The 21,880-nt window shown below is 46.9% G+C and overlaps 1 protein-coding gene across 1 annotated transcript in view; it reads left to right on the top strand.

Moving 5' to 3' along the window:
* Positions 1-230: 230 nt before the first annotated feature.
* ADCY4 (adenylate cyclase 4) overlaps positions 231-21,880 on the top strand; it is a 34,100-nt gene continuing 12,450 nt past the window's right edge. Inside the window, 11 exon segments of the mRNA XM_029580761.1 lie at positions 231-608; positions 12,336-13,230; positions 13,793-13,990; positions 16,142-16,303; positions 16,902-17,051; positions 17,696-17,841; positions 18,249-18,337; positions 18,340-18,359; positions 18,487-18,614; positions 20,851-21,009; positions 21,229-21,361. Of these exon segments, the coding sequence (XP_029436621.1) occupies positions 13,042-13,230; positions 13,793-13,990; positions 16,142-16,303; positions 16,902-17,051; positions 17,696-17,841; positions 18,249-18,337; positions 18,340-18,359; positions 18,487-18,614; positions 20,851-21,009; positions 21,229-21,361 (1,374 nt within the window). The 5' untranslated portion in view covers positions 231-608; positions 12,336-13,041.

A 21,880-nucleotide genomic window follows, 5' to 3' on the forward strand; every position in this document is an offset into this window, starting at 1 on the left:
GGTGCTGCAGGGCAGGAGTGAGGTGCATTGGCAGAGCTGTGTGTGAGGGTCTCAGTACTGGAATAGCAGGGGGTGCTGCAGGGCAGGAGTGAGGTGCATTGGCAGAGCTGTGTGTGAGGGTCTCAGTACTGGAATAGCAGGGGGTGCTGCAGGGCAGGAGTGAGGTGCATTGGCAGTGCTTTGGAGGGGGGGGATCTTCTCACTGAACTAGCAGGGAATGCTGTGAGGCAGGACTGTGGTGCATTGACAGCTGTGTGGCAGATTCAGCCCCCTGGGCCGGATTTAGGAGGATTTTAGCTATGGATTGGTGCTGAGAAGTAGCACAGGGCTGGGTCAGGTTGAGACACAGCATTACTCAAGGCCAACCTAGGCAGGAAAGTCATTAGAAGGAGTTAATTACCTGTGGAGCCATGCGAAGGGGAAACAGTGTGCGTGTGTGATTAGATCAGAGACGGAAAGGGAGGGCAGGATCAGCAGAGAGCAGGGATGGAAGTTGTGCCGGAGAGCTTTCAACTTCCAGCCTGACGGAGCCAGAGACAGCCAGGACGGAGGAGGAGAGGACTAGCAAACTCAAGACACAGAGAGCCCAAGTCTGACCTGATCTCCAGGTAGGTCCGGACTGAGGAGTCTCCCTGATGCCCTCACCGGCACTGTCTGCACAGATGTGTCTCTCTGTTCTTATATGTGAGTGTGTGTACAGATTGTGGATCCCGCTCCTTGTGTGTGTGTGTGTGTGTGTTGTATATAGATTTGTGTCTCTGCCTGTCTCTCTGTATTATTCAGTGTGCCTGTGTGTGTGTGTACAGATGTATATCTCTATCTTTGTGTTTGTGTGTGTATCTCTTTTTGTCCGTGTTTGTAGATGTTTGTCAGTGTGCTTGTGTGTGTGTGTCACAGATTGTGTGTCTCTGTCCTTATGTGTGTGTTTATATCTAGATGTGTGTCTCTGTCCTTATGTGTGTGTATTGAGATGAATGTGTCTGTCTCTTCCTTGTGTGTACGTATAGATGTGTGTAGATATCTCTGTCAGTGTCTCTGGCTGTCCATGCATGTAGATATGTGTTTGTCAGTGTGCCTGTGTCTTTAGGTGTGTCTGTGTCTTTGTGTTTGTGGAAATAGAGCTCTGTGTGTATCTGAATCTCAGAGGATTGCTCTGCTTCTTGAACCTTGGTTTGGATTCTGAACCCCAGGCTTTATCCCACTCCCCTCCCTGCATCAGATTTGACTGAATTTCTGGAGAAGGCTCTCCTTCCTGTCCCAATGCAGATAACACTAACATTTTCCTAAGAGACTTTGTACAAAGAAATTCAGATTCTGCTGAGCTTTTGAGCTGGGTGGGGGAGGTTTGATCCACAGGGTGTGAAGATGCACCTGCTGGAAAGCCAAGTTTAGCCAGTGGAAAATATAAAAATAAAATCTTTAGGGCAGCATGCCTGAAAGGGATTGACAGGAACCAGGGGTGCACCACAGTGTGCCTTTGTGATGTTGCAATCATTCGTATAGCTTCAGATACAGCATAGCACAGCGCCTTTGTGATGTCACCAAGCATTTGTACAGCTTCAGGTACAGCATAGCACAGCACCTTTGTGATGTCACTAAGATTTGAACAGCTTCAGATACAGCATAGCACAGCGCCTTTGTGATGTCACCAAGCATTTGTACAGCTTCAGGTACAGCATAGCACAGCACCTTTGTGATGTCACTAAGATTTGAACAGCTTCAGATACAGCACAGCGCCTTTGTGATGTCACTAAGATTTGTACAGCTTCAGATACAGCAGAGCACAGCGCCTTTGTGATGTCACCAAGCATTTGTACAGCTTCAGATACAGCATAGCACAGTGCCTTTGTGATGTCACCAAGCATTTGTACAGCTTCAGATACAGCAGAGCACAGCGCCTTTGTGATGTCACCAAGCATTCATACAGCTTCAGATACAGCAGAGCACAGCGCCTTTGTGATGTCACCAAGCATTTGTACAGCTTCAGATACAGCATAGCACAGTGCCTTTGTGATGTCACCAATAATTCATACAGCTTCAGATACAGCAGAGCACATCGCCTTTGTGATGTCACTGATTTGTACAGCTTCAGATACTGCACAGCACAGCACCTTTGTGATGTTGCAATCATTCGTACAGCTTCAGATACAGCACAGCACAGTGCCTTTGTGATGTCACCAAGCATTCATACAACTTCAGATAGAGCATAGCAAAGCACCTTTGTGATGTCACCAAGCATTTGTACAGCTTCAGATACAGCATAGCACAGTGCCTTTGTGATGTCACCAAGCATTTGTACAGCTTCAGATACAGCAGAGCACAGCGCCTTTGTGATGTCACCAAGCATTTGTACAGCTTCAGATACAGCATAGCACAGTAGAGATGTGAATCGGAACTGAAATCCGAACCGATTCTGGTTCCGATTCACATCTATAGAGATGTGAATCGGAACTGAAATCCAAACCGATTCTGGTTCCGATTCACATCTCTATAGCACAGTGCCTTTGTGATGTCACCAAGCATTTGTACAGCTTCAGATACAGCAGAGCACAGCGCCTTTGTGATGTCACCAAGCATTCATACAGCTTCAGATACAGCAGAGCACAGCGCCTTTGTGATGTCACCAAGCATTTGTACAGCTTCAGATACAGCATAGCACAGTGCCTTTGTGATGTCACCAATAATTCATACAGCTTCAGATACAGCAGAGCACATCGCCTTTGTGATGTCACTGATTTGTACAGCTTCAGATACTGCACAGCACAGCACCTTTGTGATGTTGCAATCATTCGTACAGCTTCAGATACAGCATAGCACAGTGCCTTTGTGATGTCACCAAGCATTCATACAACTTCAGATAGAGCATAGCAAAGCACCTTTGTGATGTCACCAAGCATTTGTACAGCTTCAGATACAGCATAGCACAGTGCCTTTGTGATGTCACAAAGCATTTGTACAGCTTCAGATACAGCAGAGCACAGCGCCTTTGTGATGTCACCAAGCATTTGTACAGCTTCAGATACAGCAGAGCACAGTGCCGTTGTGATGTCACTAGATTTGTACAGTTTCAGATATAGCACAGCGTCTTTGTGATGTCACTAAGATTTGTACAGCTTCAGATACAGCATAGCGCCTTTGTGATGTCACCAAGTAACGTCTCAAGATCACTTATAAGGCATAGCACATTTGTAAGGCCAGCATTATTTCAGGTTGATTTATTTATAATTCAGTGCTTTTCTGCTGTCAGTGAACCTGATGTCGCTTATTCATGGGTGCAGTGAGTGCTTGAGCACTGGATTCCTGGGCCTGGCTTTATTTTTGCAATCCATTGAATAACAGGAGAGCAACACTGGAATTAATTAAACCTGGAGAGAGACTGTAATCACCTGGAGCATGCCAGGAATGTTCACAAATCCTTCCTGGGGGCTGCAGAGGCCTTGCAACAGCCTGGACATGCCTAGAGATTTACTACCTGGAGCGGGTGCAGCGGGCTCAGGCTGACCCGGAATATTTCACCCCCTGCGTCTCTGAGCCCCGTCCAGCCCGAGCGCTGCCCTGCTCTCAGGGGGCAGGAGGACTCCCCTGTCTCAGACCTGGGAAGTCCCCCTGACTTCCCAGGTCAGGGGGACTTCCCGGGGGGGGGGGGGGAGGAGGTACTGGGATTTCTGGAAATTAGTCTGTGCGGGTTATGGGCAGTGAGGAAAGGGGAAGCTTGTCCTGGCCCTGCCCCTATAGGGCAAGGCCTTTGTGATGTCATTTGTGGCAGGTACAGTGTCAGCCACAGTACAGAGCCGGTGCCTTTGTGATGTCATGAGACGCTGCGATGCTGCATCTGAGCGCCCGCCCACAGCTCCTGACCACTTGTACAGTTCTCCCAGTCACCTGTGCTTTGTGCTACATTCTCTGGCCAATAGGAGAGCTCTCCCAATTGCCCGTGCTCCGGCCAATAAGAGACTTCTTTCAGGTGTCTCTGCTCCTTCCCACTGGCTTTTGCCTCCCACTCATCGTCCGAAGTCCAAGCCGGCCACTTTCTTTAATATTGATTTTCTTGGTGCCTGTCTAGCAACCAGTGATGTCTCTGCTGCTAAGCAGTTTTTTTCTACAGAGAGAAGGTAGATGGTGAACATAGGAGGGGCGTGTGATCACCAGGAGAGAAAACATGTGGATCATTCAAGAGGCGCATGTGATCACCAGGAGAGGATGCACACAGAGCACATGGGAGAGGTGTGAAATCACCAGGAGAGAAGGTACATGATCACCAGGAGAGAAAACACGTGGATCACTCGAGAGGCGCACGTGATCACCAGGAGAGGATGCACACAGAGCACATGGGAGAGGTGTGAAATCACCAGGAGAGAAGGTACATGGTGCACAAAGGAGAGGTACATGATCACCAGGAGAGAAAACACGTGGATCACTCAAGAGGCGCATGTGATCACCAGGAGAGGATGCACGCAGAGCACATGGGAGAGGTGTGAAATCACCAGGAAAGGAGGTACATGGTGCACATAGGAGAGGTACATGATCACCAGGAGAGAAAACACGTGGATCACTCGAGAGGCGCATGTGATCACCAGGAGAGGATGCACGCAGAGCACATGGGAGAGGTGTGAAATCACCAGGAGAGAAGGTATATGGTGCACATAGGAGAGGTACATGATCACCAGGAGAGAAAACACATGGATCACTTGAGAGGCGCATGTGATCACCAGGAGAGGATGCACACAGAGCACATGGGAGAGGTGTGAAATCACCAGGAAAGGAGGTACATGGTGCACATAGGAGAGGTACATGATCACCAGGAGAGAAAACACGTGGATCACTCGAGAGGCGCATGTGATCACCAGGAGAGGATGCACGCAGAGCACATGGGAGAGGTGTGAAATCACCAGGAAAGGATGTACATGATCACCAGGAGAGAAAACACGTGGATCACTCGAGAGGCGCATGTGATCACCAGGAGAGGATGCACGCAGAGCACATGGGAGAGGTGTGAAATCACCAGGAGAGAAGGTACATAATCACCAGGAGAGAAAACACGTGGATCACTCGAGAGGCGCATGTGATCACCAGGAGAGGATGCACGCAGAGCACATGGGAGAGGTGTGAAATCACCAGGAGAGAAGGTACATAATCACCAGGAGAGAAAACACGTGGATCACTCGAGAGGCGCATGTGATCACCAGGAGAGGATGCACGCAGAGCACATGGGAGAGGTGTGAAATCACCAGGAGAGAAGGTACATGGTGCACACAGGAGAGGTACATGATCACCAGGAGACAAAACACGTGGATCACTCGAGAGGCGCATGTGATCACCAGGAGAGGATGCACGCAGAGCACATGGGAGAGGTGTGAAATCACCAGGAGAGAAGGTACATGGTGCACACAGGAGAGGTACATAATCACCAGGAGAGAAAACACGTGGATCACTCGAGAGGCGCATGTGATCACCAGGAGAGGATGCACGCAGAGCACATGGGAGAGGTGTGAAATCACCAGGAGAGAAGGTACATGGTGCACATAGGAGAGGTACATGATCACCAGGAGAGAAAACACGTGGATCACTCGAGAGGCGCATGTGATCACCAGGAGAGGATGCACGCAGAGCACATGGGAGAGGTGTGAAATCACCAGGAGAGAAGGTACATGATCACCAGGAGAGAAAACACGTGGATCACTCGAGAGGCGCATGTGATCACCAGGAGAGGATGCACGCAGAGCACATGGGAGAGGTGTGAAATCACCAGGAGAGAAGGTACATAATCACCAGGAGAGAAAACACGTGGATCACTCAGAGGCGCATGTGATCACCAGGAGAGGATGCACGCAGAGCACATGGGAGAGGTGTGAAATCACCAGGAGAGAAGGTACATAATCACCAGGAGAGAAAACATGTGGATCACTCGAGAGGCGCATGTGATCACCAGGAGAGGATGCACGCAGAGCACATGGGAGAGGTGTGAAATCACCAGGAGAGAAGGTACATGGTGCACACAGGAGGGGTACATGATCACCAGGAGAGAAAACACGTGGATCACTCGAGAGGTGCATGTGATCACCAGGAGAGGATGCACGCAGAGCACATGGGAGAGGTGTGAAATCACCAGGAGAGAAGGTACATGGTGCACACAGGAGAGGTACATGATCACCAGGAGAGAAAACACGTGGATCACTCGAGAGGCGCATGTGATCACCAGGAGAGGATGCACGCAGAGCACATGGGAGAGGTGTGAAATCACCAGGAGAGAAGGTACATGGTGCACACAGGAGGGGTACGTGATCACCAGGAGAGAAAACACGTGGATCACTCGAGAGGTGCATGTGATCACCAGGAGAGGATGCACGCAGAGCACATGGGAGAGGTGTGAAATCACCAGGAGAGAAGGTACATGGTGCACACAGGAGAGGTACATGATCACCAGGAGAGAAAACACGTGGATCACTCGAGAGGCGCATGTGATCACCAGGAGAGGATGCACGCAGAGCACATGGGAGAGGTGTGAAATCACCAGGAGAGAAGGTACATGGTGCACACAGGAGGGGTACGTGATCACCAGAAGAAAATAGGCAAGAAGCGCATGGGATTGAAATGTGATGACCAGGAGCAGAGGGGGAGAGGCGGGGGCTTTGTCAGGCGTTAGGATTAGGTGGGGTGGAAAATCTGTTAAGGGCATGGGGAGGACTGATGCCTTGGTGATATCTGTGCTTTGCTGCTCAAGGGTTGATCCAGGTGGAGCGTTATTTGTCGCACCTTTTTAATATGGGGCCTGCGTGAGTTTCACTGGTTTTTGTTTTTGCAGGACTGTGGTTCAGTGTTGAGTTGGCGATGCAAATTTGCACCCTTGAGTTGGCGTTTTTCTTCATTGCTTTCGGTCCATTTTTTTTTGATCGGGGAAGCAGCAGAGAAAAAAATGTTTTCAATAAATAATTCTCTCTCCCGCCTCCGACACGGTGGCCCATCGCCTCCCCGCTGCCCCAAACACAAACGTTTCACGCTGGATTCTGGAGCCTCCCCGCACCCCCTCTCCCTCTCTATCCTGCTTGGGAAAATCTCCCTCGCTCCTGTGGCGGAATCAGGGAGACGGAGCCTGACGCCCGGCCCGGAACCCCTTCATGTTTCACTTCTTTCCTTGACTTTCAAGCTTGCTTTGAACTCATCCTGACTGTCGGCCTGGTTATGGAAGGGGCCGCCTGGCAAAATGTTCCAAAGTGCATTTCAGGCTTGTGCCTTCGTGGAAAAAGAAAGTAAACTTAACTCGGCTGAATTTCAGCTTAGCCGAGCGGACAAGATTAAGAGTCGTTAATCATCAACCTGAGGCTTTATGAGTGCATCCCAGGCAAATGGCAAAACGTTAAGAGGAAAACCAGCAAATCGTCTTTCCGAAGACATTTTATCATCTTGCAAGACTTTGCCTAGTAAGTAGCTGAATAAATCATTAGGGTTCTTTATTGTTGTTAGATCGGCCATTAGTCCCTGGAAAGCCTTGGCTTCTAGGCCTAGTTGTGAGGATCTCGCTCAGTTTATTCTTCCCAGAGAAGGTGTAGACGTTTGAGGAGTAGATGCAGATGTTTTATGCACCGAAGAGATGTAGCTTCCTTAGGTGGCAATCATTGTCTTGAGAAAGTCTTTGCAAGCCGTGGTTTCTAAGGTGAGATTAATCTAGTGGTGATTTGGATAAGGACATAAGAACATAAGGCTTACCACTCTGGGTCAGACCAAAGGTCCCTCAAGCCCAGAAACCTGTTTCCAACAGTGGCTAATCCAGATCACAAGTACCTGGCAGGATCCCAAGGGGTAGACAGATTCCAAGCTGCTTATCCCAGGGATAAGAAGTGGATTTCTGCAGCTTCACTTTAATAATAGTTTATGGACTTTTCTTCCAAGAACTTGTCCAAACCTTTTTTTAACGCACCTACACTATAGCTTCCTCCACATCCTCTGGCAATGAATTCCAGAGCTTAATTTTGCATTTAGTAAAAAATATTTTCTCTTATTAATTTTAAATGTATTACCCAGTAACTTCATTGTGTGTCCCCTGGTCTTTGTACTTTTCGAAAGAGTAATCAACTGATTAACATTTACGTGTTCCATTCCACTCATTTTTTTTATAGTCTTCTACAATATCTCCCCTCAGCCGTCTCTTCTCCAAGCTGAAGAGTCCTGACCTCTTTAGCCTTTCTTCATAGGGGAATTGTTCCATCCCTTTGTCATCTTGATCACCCTTTTCTAATTCTGCTATATCTTTCTTGAGATGCGGCGACCAGAATTGTACACAGTATTCAAGGTACAGTCGCACCATGGAGCGATACAGAGGCATTATGATATTCTCTGTTTTATTCTCTATTCCTTTCTAATAATCCTGAGCATTCTGTTTGCTTTCTTGGCTGTCGCTGCACACTGAGCAGAAGATTTCAATGTATTTTCATCAATGACACCTCGATCCTTTTCCTGAGTGGTGACTCCTAATGTGGAACCTTGCATTTTGTAGCTATAATTTGGGTCACTCTTCCCTAAGTGCATCCCTTTGCACTTGTCCACATTAATTTTATTTGCCATTTGCATGCCCAGTCTCCCAGTTTTGCAATGTCCTCTTGCAATTTCTCACAATCCTCTTGTGATTTAACAACTTTGAATAATTTTGTGTCATTGGCAAATCTGATCACCTCACTCGTTGTTCCCATTTCCAAGTCAGTTATAAATATATTAAAAAGCATTGGTCCCAGAACAGATCCCTGCAGCTCTCCACTATTCACCTTTCTCCATTGGGAAAATTTACCATTTAGCCCTACCCTCTGTTTTCTGTCTTTTAACCAGTTGGCAATCCACAATAGGACACTGCCCCATATCCCATGACTTTCTAATTTTCTAAGAAGTCTCTCTTGAGGAACTTTGTCAAATGCATTCTAGAAATCCAGATCTTAATCTGTTTCTATTAATTACAAATAATCTTGAGGTTTTTGCTGGGTATTTGATTCAATTAGTTAATCTTTCTTTGAGTTAGGGTGATTGGATAAGTTCTTGGAGGAGAAGTCCATTACCTGCTATTAAGTTCACTTAGAGAATAGCCACTGCCATTAGCAATGGTAACATGGAATAGACTTAGTTTTTGGGTACTTGCCAGGTCCTTATGGCCTGGATTGGCCACTGTTGGAAACAGGATGCTGGGCTTGATGGACCCTTGGTCTGACTCAGTTTGGCATTGTCTTATGTTCTTATGTCCCAAGAGATTTGGGAAAAGGCTGTAGTAAAACCATTTCTAAAGGATGTGTCTGTTTCCTCTGATATTTTGTCTAATTATCATCTGATTTCTAATCTTTGCACCATGGCCAAAGATTTAGCAAAATGGTATCTTTTTCAATTGGATGATTTTTTAGACGAATATCATTTTAGATGAAGGACAGTTTGGTTTTAGAAGGGATCGGAGGACTGAAACATTGTCAATATCTTTGGGGCTGATGCAAAACAGTGCACTCAGCCGAACGCATTGTTTAACCTGCAGTTGGATGTGCGTTTTGGACGGGCGTCCACAGCCCCATATGCTATAAGGGGATTAGCACATCCAGAACGCGCGTCCAACGCGCCGCAAAACTAATAGCGCCCATCACATGCAAATGAGGCTATTAGTTATTCACCCTACATGCAAAAAAAAAAAATGTGCACCAGACCCACACATTTCTATGCTCAGAAATTAACGCCTACCCAGAGTAGGCGTTAATTTCTGAGCACCCCAAAAAATTGTGCAGAAAAGCAGAAAATACTGATTTTCTGTATATCCCCCGACTTAATATCATGGCGATATTGTCGGAGGAACAAAAGTTTAAAAATTAAAAAAAACAAAACAAAACATTTTTTTAAAAGTGCCGGTGGTCAGGGTAGGGAAACAGATGCTCAGTTAACGAGCGTCCATTTTCCTAACCCAGGGCTGTGCAGCAGTTAGGAAAATGGACGCTCGTAAAATTGAGTGTCCGCTTTCCTAACCCACGGACAGCCGACCTTTCCCCTCATTTAAATATTTCATCGGGCACCCAGGAGAAGTACCTGGGCACGCATTAGGAAAGCGGGCGCTGAACGCTGAGCATCTGCTTTCAGCACACTTTTATCGCATCGGCCCCCTTGGTTAGATGAAGTCCAGTCCTGGTAGTGGGAAATCGGGGGATTTCATTTAACCTGATGCCTGGTCAGCGTTCAGTGCCGTCTCCCACCGTAAATTAATTCAGAGGCTGGGCAGTACTGGAATTGGAGTTACAGTGTTCAGATGGCTTATATCTCATTTACAAGGTTGAATGCAGCAGCTGTAATTAGAAAGGGATCGTTCTGCTTGGTATTTTAGTGTATCTGAGGCTCTGCAAGGTTGCTCATTGTCAGCCACCCTTTTTAATATTTTTCTGTGTCCCCCCGTAGGCCAACTTTTCTCATCTCCGCAGCTGGTTTATAAGATGTGTGCGGACTATGTCCAAATTTATATGCCTAGTGATAAGATTGGGGAACCCTCTGCCGAATGTTTTAATAAGATGTTTTTGATAGCCAAGAAATGGTTCGCTGGATAATGATTTAGTTTTGAATGGTGATAAATCCTCTTTACTCTGGCTGGGTGAACACTCTCTGCCTAGTGTTCCAGAATCTGGTTCTGTGGGCGATGCTTTGCTTTATCTTTTTGATGAGACTCGTGATTTGGGTGTTATTAATGACTGTAACTTAAACAAGTCACTGGAAATGCATTCTTTGAGTTACGTTTGGTCAGGGCCTCTAAAAAAATATCCTGACTCCCCAAGAATTTTGCTTGCCTATGCAAGTGATAGTAATGTCTAATTTAGATTATTGTAGGTCTTTATGTATTGGGTTTCCTAAATATTGGATGTATGGCTTGCAATTAGCGCAGAATGCTGCTGTTAAGATTATTTTTTGGCTTGCCTTGGAGAGAGAAGATTGCACCTTACTGGCAAGGGTTGCACTGGTTGCCTGATCCTGGATGTGCAGACTTGAAATTTCTCCCCTTCTGTTACGAAGCCCTTCAGCAAGACTCTCATTGTTTGAAAGACAAAGCCTTTTGCTATGCTCCATCCAGACCTTTACGTTCATCATCTCCATGCTTATTACCAGGTTCCTCATTCTCTCATTATATTATTATTTTTGGTCCTACATTGTGGAATTCGACACCCATCGAGATCCGCAGGCAACCTGATTTATTTAAAATTTCATAAAATCATGCTGAAGGCATTTTGTTTTGAAGTTTTTATGAGGTAATGTATATTACTGTTTTAATACGAGATTTTTTTAACTGTTGTGTTTGTTTTATTGTACGTTCTTAAATGTATTATGTGCACATTTTGTAATCTGCAATGGATAAAATAGAATTGTGGGATATAAGATATTTAAATAACTAAACATTCATCACCTTAATGCAGTGAGACTAGTTTACCAGTGGCACCTAATCCACTTCAGACCAGTCTTCCTTTCCTGGGGGGTCGGTGCAGTGTCTGCTATGCCCACCTTTGCTGAACTGTCTTAGTAAATGGGAGCCTGGATTTTCCCAGTGATGCTGGGTTTGCATTTCATAAATAGATGTGGGAAGGGTAGGAAGATGAATGTGGGATGAAGGTGGGGATTGGGGGTGCAGGGTGAGCGCACCCAGCTGTAGCATTTCTCAAATTGTATTTGTTCATATTAACCTGTGTTGACAATGTGAAAGGAGGGAGAAAGGGTAGGACTTAGAAGTGGAGGGGGGAGGGGAGAGGGAGCCAAACAGCAGTGATGAGCGAGAGACAGCCCATGTCTCTCCCCAACCCATCTGTCATCGATTTCAAGTGTTTGAACATGTTAGGCTCCTTCCTGTTTAGACCCAGTTTCTAATCCCACTGCTGGCACCAATCGCTGTCTGTGACTATAAAGAAACTGTTAACCTCCCAGGATTTACCTTTTTCTGCTCTCTTTCCTTTCCAACATGTTAACATATAACGAGGGACCTTTGTTTTCACTTTTTATTCTTCCTGGCAATTTCAATGTTATAACAAAAGAAAAATCAGTGGAAACATAACTTTTCCACTGATTTTTCTCCTATGTGTTATAACAAAATCATGTTTACACAGATTGTTTTTTTGTGTGTTCTAGCATTCAAATTCCCATGAAAAATAAAATAAAAATTGAAAACAAAGGTCCCTACATATAACAAATGTGGCTCTGTTGCACGGCAGGTTGGCTGCATCTTCCCTGGTTGTAACCACTGTGGTACCTTTCAGCTGGTTTGAGTCTTCCTCTGGTTAATACACACAATATTTTTTTTTATTAATTCTGCAGATGATGGTTTTAATTTGATAATGTTTTTTCTGTTACAGACTCTTCCCTTGCCACCTGTGGCCTTCTCGGGGACAGAAGCATTCACACTGCCCTGCGTGAAATGTGGGAAGGTTTATGAGATGTGTGCCCCTTCTAAAGCCCTGGTCACATCTTCCAGAATGTGCCTCAGCTCATCCTCGCACAGAAGACCCTTAACCCCACTACACCCAGAGAGGGAGCACATTTGATGGAGACACGCCGTATGGCACTGATCCCCTTCCCCCCTCTTTCTTTCTTGAAAACAAAATCTCTTCCCTGAACGGCCGGTTCCTACCTGAAGAGCTTCGGGAGTTCCAGCTCAACGCCCGGAGGGGGCACATTTAGTTGTCACGCAATGCGCGACTTGGACATTTTCCTCTCTGGATATAAAACCCTTTTCAGTTGAGCAGCTGGTTCCTCATGCAGAAGCTTCAGGACTTCCATTTCCAGCGCTGGAGGGAGGCAGCTGGGTTTGACAGCGCATGATGCTGAAATCATTCCCCCCTCAGTGTAAACCCTTTTTTCTTTTTTTAAATTGGTTCTTACCTCCTGAAGAGGCAACGTCCTAGCTACAGGAGTTTCAGCAGGGAGCTGAGGAAGACGTCCTCGGTGGTGACGCTGCATACAAAAAAAAAATTCTTCCCCCTGGAAGTAAAAAAACGATATTATTTTCAGTATTTTGTTTCCTACCCAGGAAATCGAGTGGTGCAGTAGGAGGGCATCCAGATGCCTGTCCGACAACGAGCTTTCTTCTGTAAGCAGAAGAAGGCGGAGGGTGCGGGTGAGAAGGAGGACCTGTTCTATGAGACCTCCTACTGCCTCAGCCAGCAGTATCCCCTCATTCTGCTGCTGCTGCTTGTCATTCTCCTGGCGCTATGCCTTGCAATCATCGCCGTGTCCTTTGCCAGCGGGCGGGTAAGTGGACAGGTAATAAATGCAGAACACGCAGACCAGTGCCCGATGGCTTCCTTCTAAGGTGCCTTGGGTTGCCCTTCTGGCTTAGCCTTCTGCTTCTGGGGTTAGGGGTGCTGACAGTGGGGGAAGGGAGGTTTGAGCACTTTTCTTACAGTGACACCTAGTGGGCAGAGATAAAGAAGCACAGAAAGTATCCCGTGGCACAGCCTGCAGGCTGCCTCCGTGACTATAGTGAGATGAAAGGCTGCAGGACTATGCGAGGCAATGGGGAAAATGCTAGGGGCTGGGGCACAGGTGGATTCCTGATGAGTTCCAGATGAAGAGAAGGCATGGAGAGACTGTGTATGATGCTTTCCTGATGGGAACCAGATAGAGGAAGGAATGCAGCGAGAGACCATGCACAGCAGCCCCCCTGATGAGAGTGGGAGAGGGTGAGGAATGATTAAGTGTGCAGCCCCCTGATGAGAGCCAGAGGAGAGTAGGCCATAGCTGGGCCTTAAAATGACTTCGGGTGTCCTGTAACACCTTCCGTTTTTTTCTGCATTTTTGTTTTGCGTGACAGCCGTTCTTGGAGCACTTCGCCTTCCTGGTCACCATCTTCTGCTCGCTCGGCGTCTTCCTGGTCGTCTTCATCCTGGTCTGCATCGAGCCCGTCTTCCAGCGCTGCAGGAAGGTCTTCTCGCTGGTGGTCTGGGGCTGTCTCCTGGCCATGGGCTACGTCTTCGTCTTTTGCAGTGGCCGCGTGGCCGCCTGGGACCAGGTGAGAGCCAGGGTTAGCAGGATGAGGACAGTCTCCCTGCTGCTGAGAAAGTAGGACGAAAGCATAAGAAGTGCTCCACTGAGCCTAGCACCAGCATCTTGTCTCTGGCAGATCCTAGCGGGAAGATCTCTTTTACATTATTCGTTTCCAGAAGTAAGAGATGGGGATCCCCAAGGCATCCTGGCTAATGAACCCGTCCGCCAGGTCCTTGTCTGTTTATTTCTATGTTTATTCTTACTTGATTAATCACAATTATTGCAAATGTAAAACAAAGCGATGTACAAATAAAAATTAGTAAAACTAACAATTTAAAACTAGCAAAGACATAGCATAAACATATAAAAAAAAATAAAAAGGTGATCATAATATAATAAAATGATAAAAATAAAACCCCAAATCAGGTCAATGTACATACATTAGCTAAAAATAAAATCAGTAAAACAATACAAAAGAATAAAATATAACCAGAAAAGCAGAGAATCAGGCCAGGTGTAAACAAAATGTGAGAAGATATGTGCAAGCGAGTTCAGGTATTACTCTAATGTGGGAAAGCTTGTACAAACACGTAAGTTTAAGTGCTTTCCTGAATTTTATGAACTCTTTCTCCAGATGAATGTTGAGACAGATCTCAGATATACTGCTAGGTTTGACCACATTCCTGGTGACAAATTCCACAGCTCATTTGTGCTTTGATTGAAACAGATACTTTCTTAAGTTTGTTTTAAATCGACTACGTGTTAGTTTCATGGGGAGTCCCCTAGTCCTATCACTATATGAAAAAGTACATAACCATTCCACACCACTCATGAGTTCGTAAATCCTCTCGCAGTCATCCCTTCTGCAAACTGAAGACTCCCAATCAGTTTAGCCTTTCTCCATAAGGAAGTTCCCGCATCCCCTTTATCATTTTTGTCGGCCTCCTCTGCACTGTTTCTAGTTCGGCTACATCTTTCTTGAGACGGGGATGAGCAGAACTGCACACAGTCCTCAAGGTGCGCTCACCCCATGGATCAATACAGAGGCAATGTGATATTCTCAGTTTTGTATTCCTTTCTGTGTAATTCTTAATACTCTGTTTGATTTCTGCTGGCCTGCAGTATCTATGAAATCTGCCCGAGTGCTAGCGATGCCTCCTGCCTCTTTGCAGAGTTTAGCAGCAGAGCTGCTAGAATAGCAGCTAAGAACTGGAGAATTGCAGAAAGATTATTCCTTACAGGCAGAACGTTTTTGACATCGGGGGTGTAATGGCACCATCTTGTGGACAGACAGAAGAATGCAGCCCTTGTTTTCCTCCCTAAATGGGATTTTCTTAGGTCAAAGACAGACTGGTGTCTGTTTTGTAAACTAAATCAGCTGCTGTAAATCTCAGCTTTTCAGGGTTTCTTTTTGGCAGTGCAACTAGTCCTACAGACGTTATTAGAAATGATGGTTTTGTAGCATGTTAGATAATTCAGTGGCCTGTAAAAAAACAATGACAAGCATATATCTTAGTATTTATAATGTTCTGAAAGCTTCTCTAGCCATTGTGAATCTAAGAAGGTCAGCCTGGGAGGGTGGGGGGGAATGGCGCTGCTGTGCTGATTGTCATCACTGATACCCTGTGGCACACGCATGCAGCACATACAGCTGAAAAGCAGGACTCAGGGAAAGGAGACTTCTAACAAGAGGGAACATAGCCATGATAAAAGAAGCATAACTCTCATTCCAAAATAATACTGAATTATAAAATGTAATGTACAAGACACAAAAGAAAGGGAACTCAGAAATAAGATGCAAAGCATACCTTAGAGGCAAGAATGTGGCAAGTTGAAACTCTGAAGAGAATTCAGTAAATATTGCTACTTTAATGCCGTTACAGTAGCAGATTGCTAGTTTTTTTAATTGATTGTGAATGGCATACAGCAGTGTTGTCTTTCCCCTGCTGATGTTACAGACGTGGCCACGCTCAGCCAATCAGATTGCAGAAGGCAGAGAGCCAGCCTTTCGGTCGTGATTTCCTCCTGGTTTCTTGCTTGCCTGCATGGACAGCTGGGTGGCAGCTCAGTCTGCAGACTCCTTGGCTGGATACCAGGCAAGGGGGCAAGGGAGAGAGAGGGGGGGGCAAATATTTGCATGTAATCAATTCTTATCTGTTTCTCCCCCTCCCTCAAGGTTTATTTCTTCCTGTTCGTTGTCTTCATCGGGTACACCATGCTGCCCATCAGCATGAGAGATGCCGCCATCGCTGGGGTGCTCTCCTCCCTCTCTCACATCATTACTCTTAGCGTGTACCTGTCCAGGGGGGCCACCTCCCGTGAAGACTTGGCCCTGCAGGTGAGACTGGAGATCCCAGAGCCTCTGTTCCATTCACACACCCACACACTCTCTTCCTCTCAGGCGCCTTCATTCTTCTGCTCTGCCTCTGTTTCTTTTTTTCTCTCATCCTCTGTCTCTCTCCAGGATGGAGTTTTGTCTATTGAATATAATTTTAGGGCAGCAGGAGCTCAGGGAGATGTGCTGTTGCAGTATACAGAGTGTCTGCTGGAAGGTGGCATTGCTTCACAGATTTCTTTTTCTGCGTATACAGACCCTGACTTGTTGTCAGCATTCTCGGACCTGTCAGTGATCCATTCCAGGCAGTGGCATGGAGATGGTCCTTTTGCCCCACACAGCAGCAGCAAATAGGGAGCTTGAGGGACAGAGATTGCTAAGTTTGGCTTCACCAACCAAAAAGGTGTTTTGCTGCCCACTGTATCTTATTCAATAACAACTTTTTTCCAGAGGTACAAATTGGGGAAAAGTCTGTTTTTAGAACAAGGCTCAGAGTATTTCCTGTCTGTCTTTGTCTTTTAAACACACATACCTTTTGTCTATATATTTTTCTCTCTGTCTTTGTCTCTCCCTGTCTCACTGTGCCTCTCTTCCCTTTCAGCTCCTCGCCAATGCAGTGATCTTTCTCTGTGGTAACCTGGTTGGTGCTTATCATAAGAACCTGATGGAGTGTGCACTGCAGGAGACCTACCACGAGACCTTCAACTTCGTCAAGTCCCGGGTCAAGCTAGAGTCCGAGAAACGCCAGCAGGTGAGTGCCAGGGCAAGGACGAATGCAAGACAACACTAGGATGACAGTGAGAAGAAAAGAAAGAAAGTAGACTGAGCCTGCCCAGGGCAAAATCCAGTGGGGGCCATAGTAACAGGGGTTACACTCTCCCCATGTAAAATGAACGTCCTTTAGAAGATACTTTGGATATCCATTAAGGGGGTCCCCAACTTGGTCCTCGATGGATGCAATCAGTTGGGTTTTCGGGATTTCCACAATGAATATGCATGCACCGCCTCTACCATATGCAAATAGACCCCATGCATATTCATTGTGGAAAGCCCAAAAACCTGACTTGGTGGCTGCCCTTGAGGATCAAGTTTGGAGATCCCTGAAGTAAATGACCTCTCATGAGGGAGGACTTGTTTGCTCCAGGTTGTTCCTGATGTCACAAGCCCACACAAACACAAAATAAACAGAATCCTTCCCTGTGTATTGACACTGTGATGGTTTTAGTAACATAGCTGCTCCCTGAGGTTCATGGGAATGAAAGCAACCGAAAGATTTCCAAAACTTAATAGCTTCAAAAGGAAGCTGATTTTTTTTAGATAAATGATCATTCCTTGCATTTCTTTTCTGATTGCCTGAGAGATTGTTACTCTACTTTGTCATTCATTTTCCCCCAGGAGCACTTGCTGCTGTCCATCCTGCCTGCCTACATTGCCATGGAGATGAAAGCGGAGATTATCGAGCGACTGAAGGAAGGTCAGCCACAGCACGAAAACACCAATAACTTCCACAACCTGTACATCAAGAGGCACCAAAACGTCAGGTAACAGGACACACGTGGGCAGATGTGCAGCAAGGGCTGCAACAGATCTACGAGGGGAGACCAAAGGGTAAGGGACAGGAAGGTGATGCAAGCTCATCGGTCCTTCCACGGACACAAATAAACAAACATCAGAAACCGGGCACCAGGTATGGAAAAGCAGCTCTGACGGGGCATTGCTTGCAGGGCTGGCCCTTCTCTTTCAGCCTGGAAAACTCCGGTATGGCAGCCATCTTGGAAATGCTGTTTTGAGGGACATTTTATGACGTGTGTTGGGATAAAATAATGGCCTGTTCTTCTAAATGCAGGAGAGTTGACCTCCCTGTTGGAGGGGCCTTTCTTCATGGGGTCTTGCATTCCTCCCTTTGGTATAAAATGTCCCTTTCATCTGTCGTTTCCCTCCTTCCCAGCATTCTCTATGCAGACATTGTGGGGTTCACCAGACTTGCAAGTGAATGTTCCCCCAAAGAACTTGTCCTCATGCTGAATGAGCTGTTTGGGAATTCGACCAGATAGCAAAGGTAAGGTCCCTGAGGAAAGCGTTTGCCTCCATGTAAATCCATCCAGCCTTTTCCCAGCACTCCCAGTGGTTTTAGAGTAACTTGTGTCTACTTCTCTTGTTATTTTGCTCTTTGCCTCTCTTTCTAGGAAAATGAGTGCATGAGGATTAAAATTCTTGGGGACTGTTATTACTGTGTCTCAGGGCTGCCTGTCTCGCTCCCCAACCATGCCAAGAATTGTGTGAACATGGGGCTGGACATGTGCCAGTCCATAAGGTGAGGGTTGTAGCCCTACAAGGCATCTGTGCATTGCTTCATGTATGTGTGCCATGTGTAGGAGTAGATAGTTTTGTAAGTCTTTGTGTGCACAACAGGTTTGCATCTCTCTCTCTCTCATCTCTCTCTTTATTATATGTGTGTGTTGTGTGTGTGTTGGTGTGTCTGTGGTCTGTGTGTGGTGTGTGTGTGTGTGTGTGGTTGGGTCCTTTGTGTGTGTGTGTGTGGTGTCCTGTGTGTGGTTGTGTGTGTGGTTTGGGCAGGGTCTTCTGTGTGTGTGTGTGGTGTGTGTAAGTGGTCTTCATGTGTGTGTTGTCCTGTGTGTGTCCTGTGTGTGGGTGGTTGGGGTCTTTGGTGTGTGTGTGTGTGTCTGTGTGTGTGTGGTTGGGTCTTGTGTGTGTGTGTGTGTGTGGTTGGGTCTTTGTGTGTGTGGTGTGTGGTTGGGTCTTCGTGTGTGTGTGTGTGTGTGTGTTGGGTTCCCCTTGTGTGTGTGGTGTGTGTGTGGGTGTCTTCGTGTGTGTGTGTGGTGGGGTCTTTCGTGTGTGGTGTGTTGGGTATGTCGTGTGTGTGTAGTGTGATGTATGGGGGGGTGTGGGGGGGGTAGGTGTAGTGTGTGTGTATGTGTGAGTGTGTGTGTGTGTGGTTGGGTCTTTGTGTGTGTGTGTGTCTGTGTGTGGTTTGGGTCTTTGTGTGTGTGTGTGTCTGTGTGTGTGTGGTTGGGTCTTTGTGTGTGTGTGTGTCTGTGTGTGTGTGGTTGGGTCTTTGTGTGTGTGTGTGTGTGGTTGGGTCTTTGTGTGTGTGTGTGTGTCTGTGTGTGTGTGTGTGGTTGGGTCTTCGTGTGTGTGTGTCTGTGTATGTGAGTGTGTGTGTATGTGTGTGTGTGTGGGTTGGGTCTTCGTGTGTGTGTATGTGTGTCTGTGTGTGTGTGTGTGGTTGGGTCTTCGTGTGTGTGTGTGTGTGTTTGGGTCTTCGTGTGTGTGTGTCTGTGTGTCTGTGTGTGTGTGTGTGGTTGGGTCTTTGTGTGTGTATGTCTGTGTGTGTGTGGTTGGGTCTTCGTGTGTGTGTGTGTGTGTGGTTGTCTTTGTGTGTGTGTGTGTCTGTGTGTGTGTGTGTTGGGTCTTTGTGGTGTGTTGTTGGTGTTTATTGTGAGTTTGTGTGTTTGTGTGTGTGTGTGTGTGGTTGGGTCTTCGTGTGTGTGTGTGTGTGTATATGTAACCTCTATCCCACCGGCTAACTGGGGAGGGAGAGTGCTGGAGCCACATTCTGACCCAGGCCCCAGTGTTCTTTTGCCTACAAGTTTGGGGGAATGGGGGGGGGGGGGAGAGGCTTCCTGTGGAGGTTTTTCTTCTCCTTACAGTAAAGGAACCGCACTGCGCAAGGCAGCTGTTGTTCAAAACGAATATTTGATTGTAGACGAAAAGTCACAAAGGGTGCACTGTGTAGCTCAATACAGAAATGCAGTTTCTGCAAAAACTATCAGAGTCCCTGGCAATTCTGCACTCCCTGACAGTAGGTCCGCTTCACAAAGGACCCTCCGTGGACATTTTTTCCATGTTACCTGCAGACTGGGTGCAGAGTCCTTCCCACTAGGAATCTGGAGACTCCTGCTGATACACTTCAGAAGCTCCTAGGCTGATACTTTCTTTTAAGCAGCAGCTCTGTGGCACTTTCTCCCTGCAAAGCCATCTTCCCTTTGGCTCGCTACAAAGATAATTATCCTATGGATCCAAAACACTGAAGACATTTCTCTTAGCCAGATGAAGAGTGTTGGACCAATTCCCCTCTCCCTTGAGACCTCTTCTCTGGTTCCTTGAAATATCTCAGAAGTCCAAACTTGGACTCCAAGATAAATCTCCCCAACTGTAAGGGCTTGGGAACCCCACCCTTGGGTCCATCAGCCAACCTCTCAGGGCAGGACACAGGAAGGAAGGAACTCCTGGGCTTTGTTAGATAGACACCACCCACTGGGGAGTGTCAGACATTTCCTTCTACTCCCACTCTCTCTGACCACATCTATCAGCATCTGCGGAGACACCAAAATCAATAGTAAGGGACGCTTTGGTGACACACACACACCCCAACGTACATAAACATTCATGCCTGGGGATCCATCTGCATGTGCTGCATGTCTCAGTGGCAGTGTGTGCATCGCCACCACCACCACACACACCTATTACATGTGGTCCCCTGTATGCACATGCTGGTCACGTGAAGCTTCTCACCTCTATCCTGACAGGAAGCTGCGGGAGGCCACAGGCGTGGACATAAATATGCGTGTCGGCGTCCACTCGGGGAACGTGCTGTGCGGCGTGATCGGGCTGCAGAAGTGGCAGTATGACGTCTGGTCGCATGATGTGACACTGGCCAATCACATGGAGGCGGGAGGAGTTCCTGGGTAAGAAGCCAAGCCTGGAACATTCCAGAAAATATCAACGTGAAAAGGAGAGAAAGAGAGAGAGAGAGACACTGGGACGAGAGATGAAGAGAGAGTTGAGGGAAGGAGCATGTGGGGAACTGAGTGATGGGGGGAGGCCTGTTTGGGAGGAACCACCCTCTTCCATCTCTGACACATCTGGTATACTTCCTCTCCCCCACCCCCCACCCCCACTCTCAGACGTGTCCACATCACGGAGGCGACTCTTTCCCACCTGGATGGAATATATGAGGTGGAAAAGGCATTTGCCAGCCATCGGGACCCCTACCTGAAGGAGAACAGCATCCAGACCTACCTGGTCATTGATCCTAGGGTGAGCCACCAGCATCGTTCATTCCTTTCCAGCCTCAGCCGAGGAACTCAGACACAAAATCCATAGACAGCGACCAGAATTCACTCTAGGAGGTGGGGAATATAATTCCACTTTGCTTTTCACAGTGGTAGTGAAAAAACTGGCGATGACAGAGGTGCGCTTTAATTTTTTTCTCACCTATCATAGGATCTTTGTAAGCATGAGGATGTCATAAAACACAGGGTGTGCATTGAATGTGACAATTTTTCCTTTATGCATTGGCTTTATTCCTACTGCTCAGGGTGAGGGAAGAAGAGGACTTTTATAGCTGGGAAGCCAATGCAACTTATTACAAGCATCCGACGTGAGGTGTCTTATCTGGTGTTGCACACTTAACTCATTCCTTTACGGGATGGGCCTCCAGGCATTGAATAGATCCCTTTGCATGGCTGTACCTGTTTGCCACATCTCACTTCACACCTTTGGGTTAGTCAGCTCTCAGTGGTGGTGGTTGTCAAGCGATGTTTGTTATTTAGAGAG

This window comes from Rhinatrema bivittatum, chromosome 16, assembly GCF_901001135.1.
Source record: "Rhinatrema bivittatum chromosome 16, aRhiBiv1.1, whole genome shotgun sequence".
Lineage (NCBI taxonomy): Eukaryota > Metazoa > Chordata > Amphibia > Gymnophiona > Rhinatrematidae > Rhinatrema > Rhinatrema bivittatum.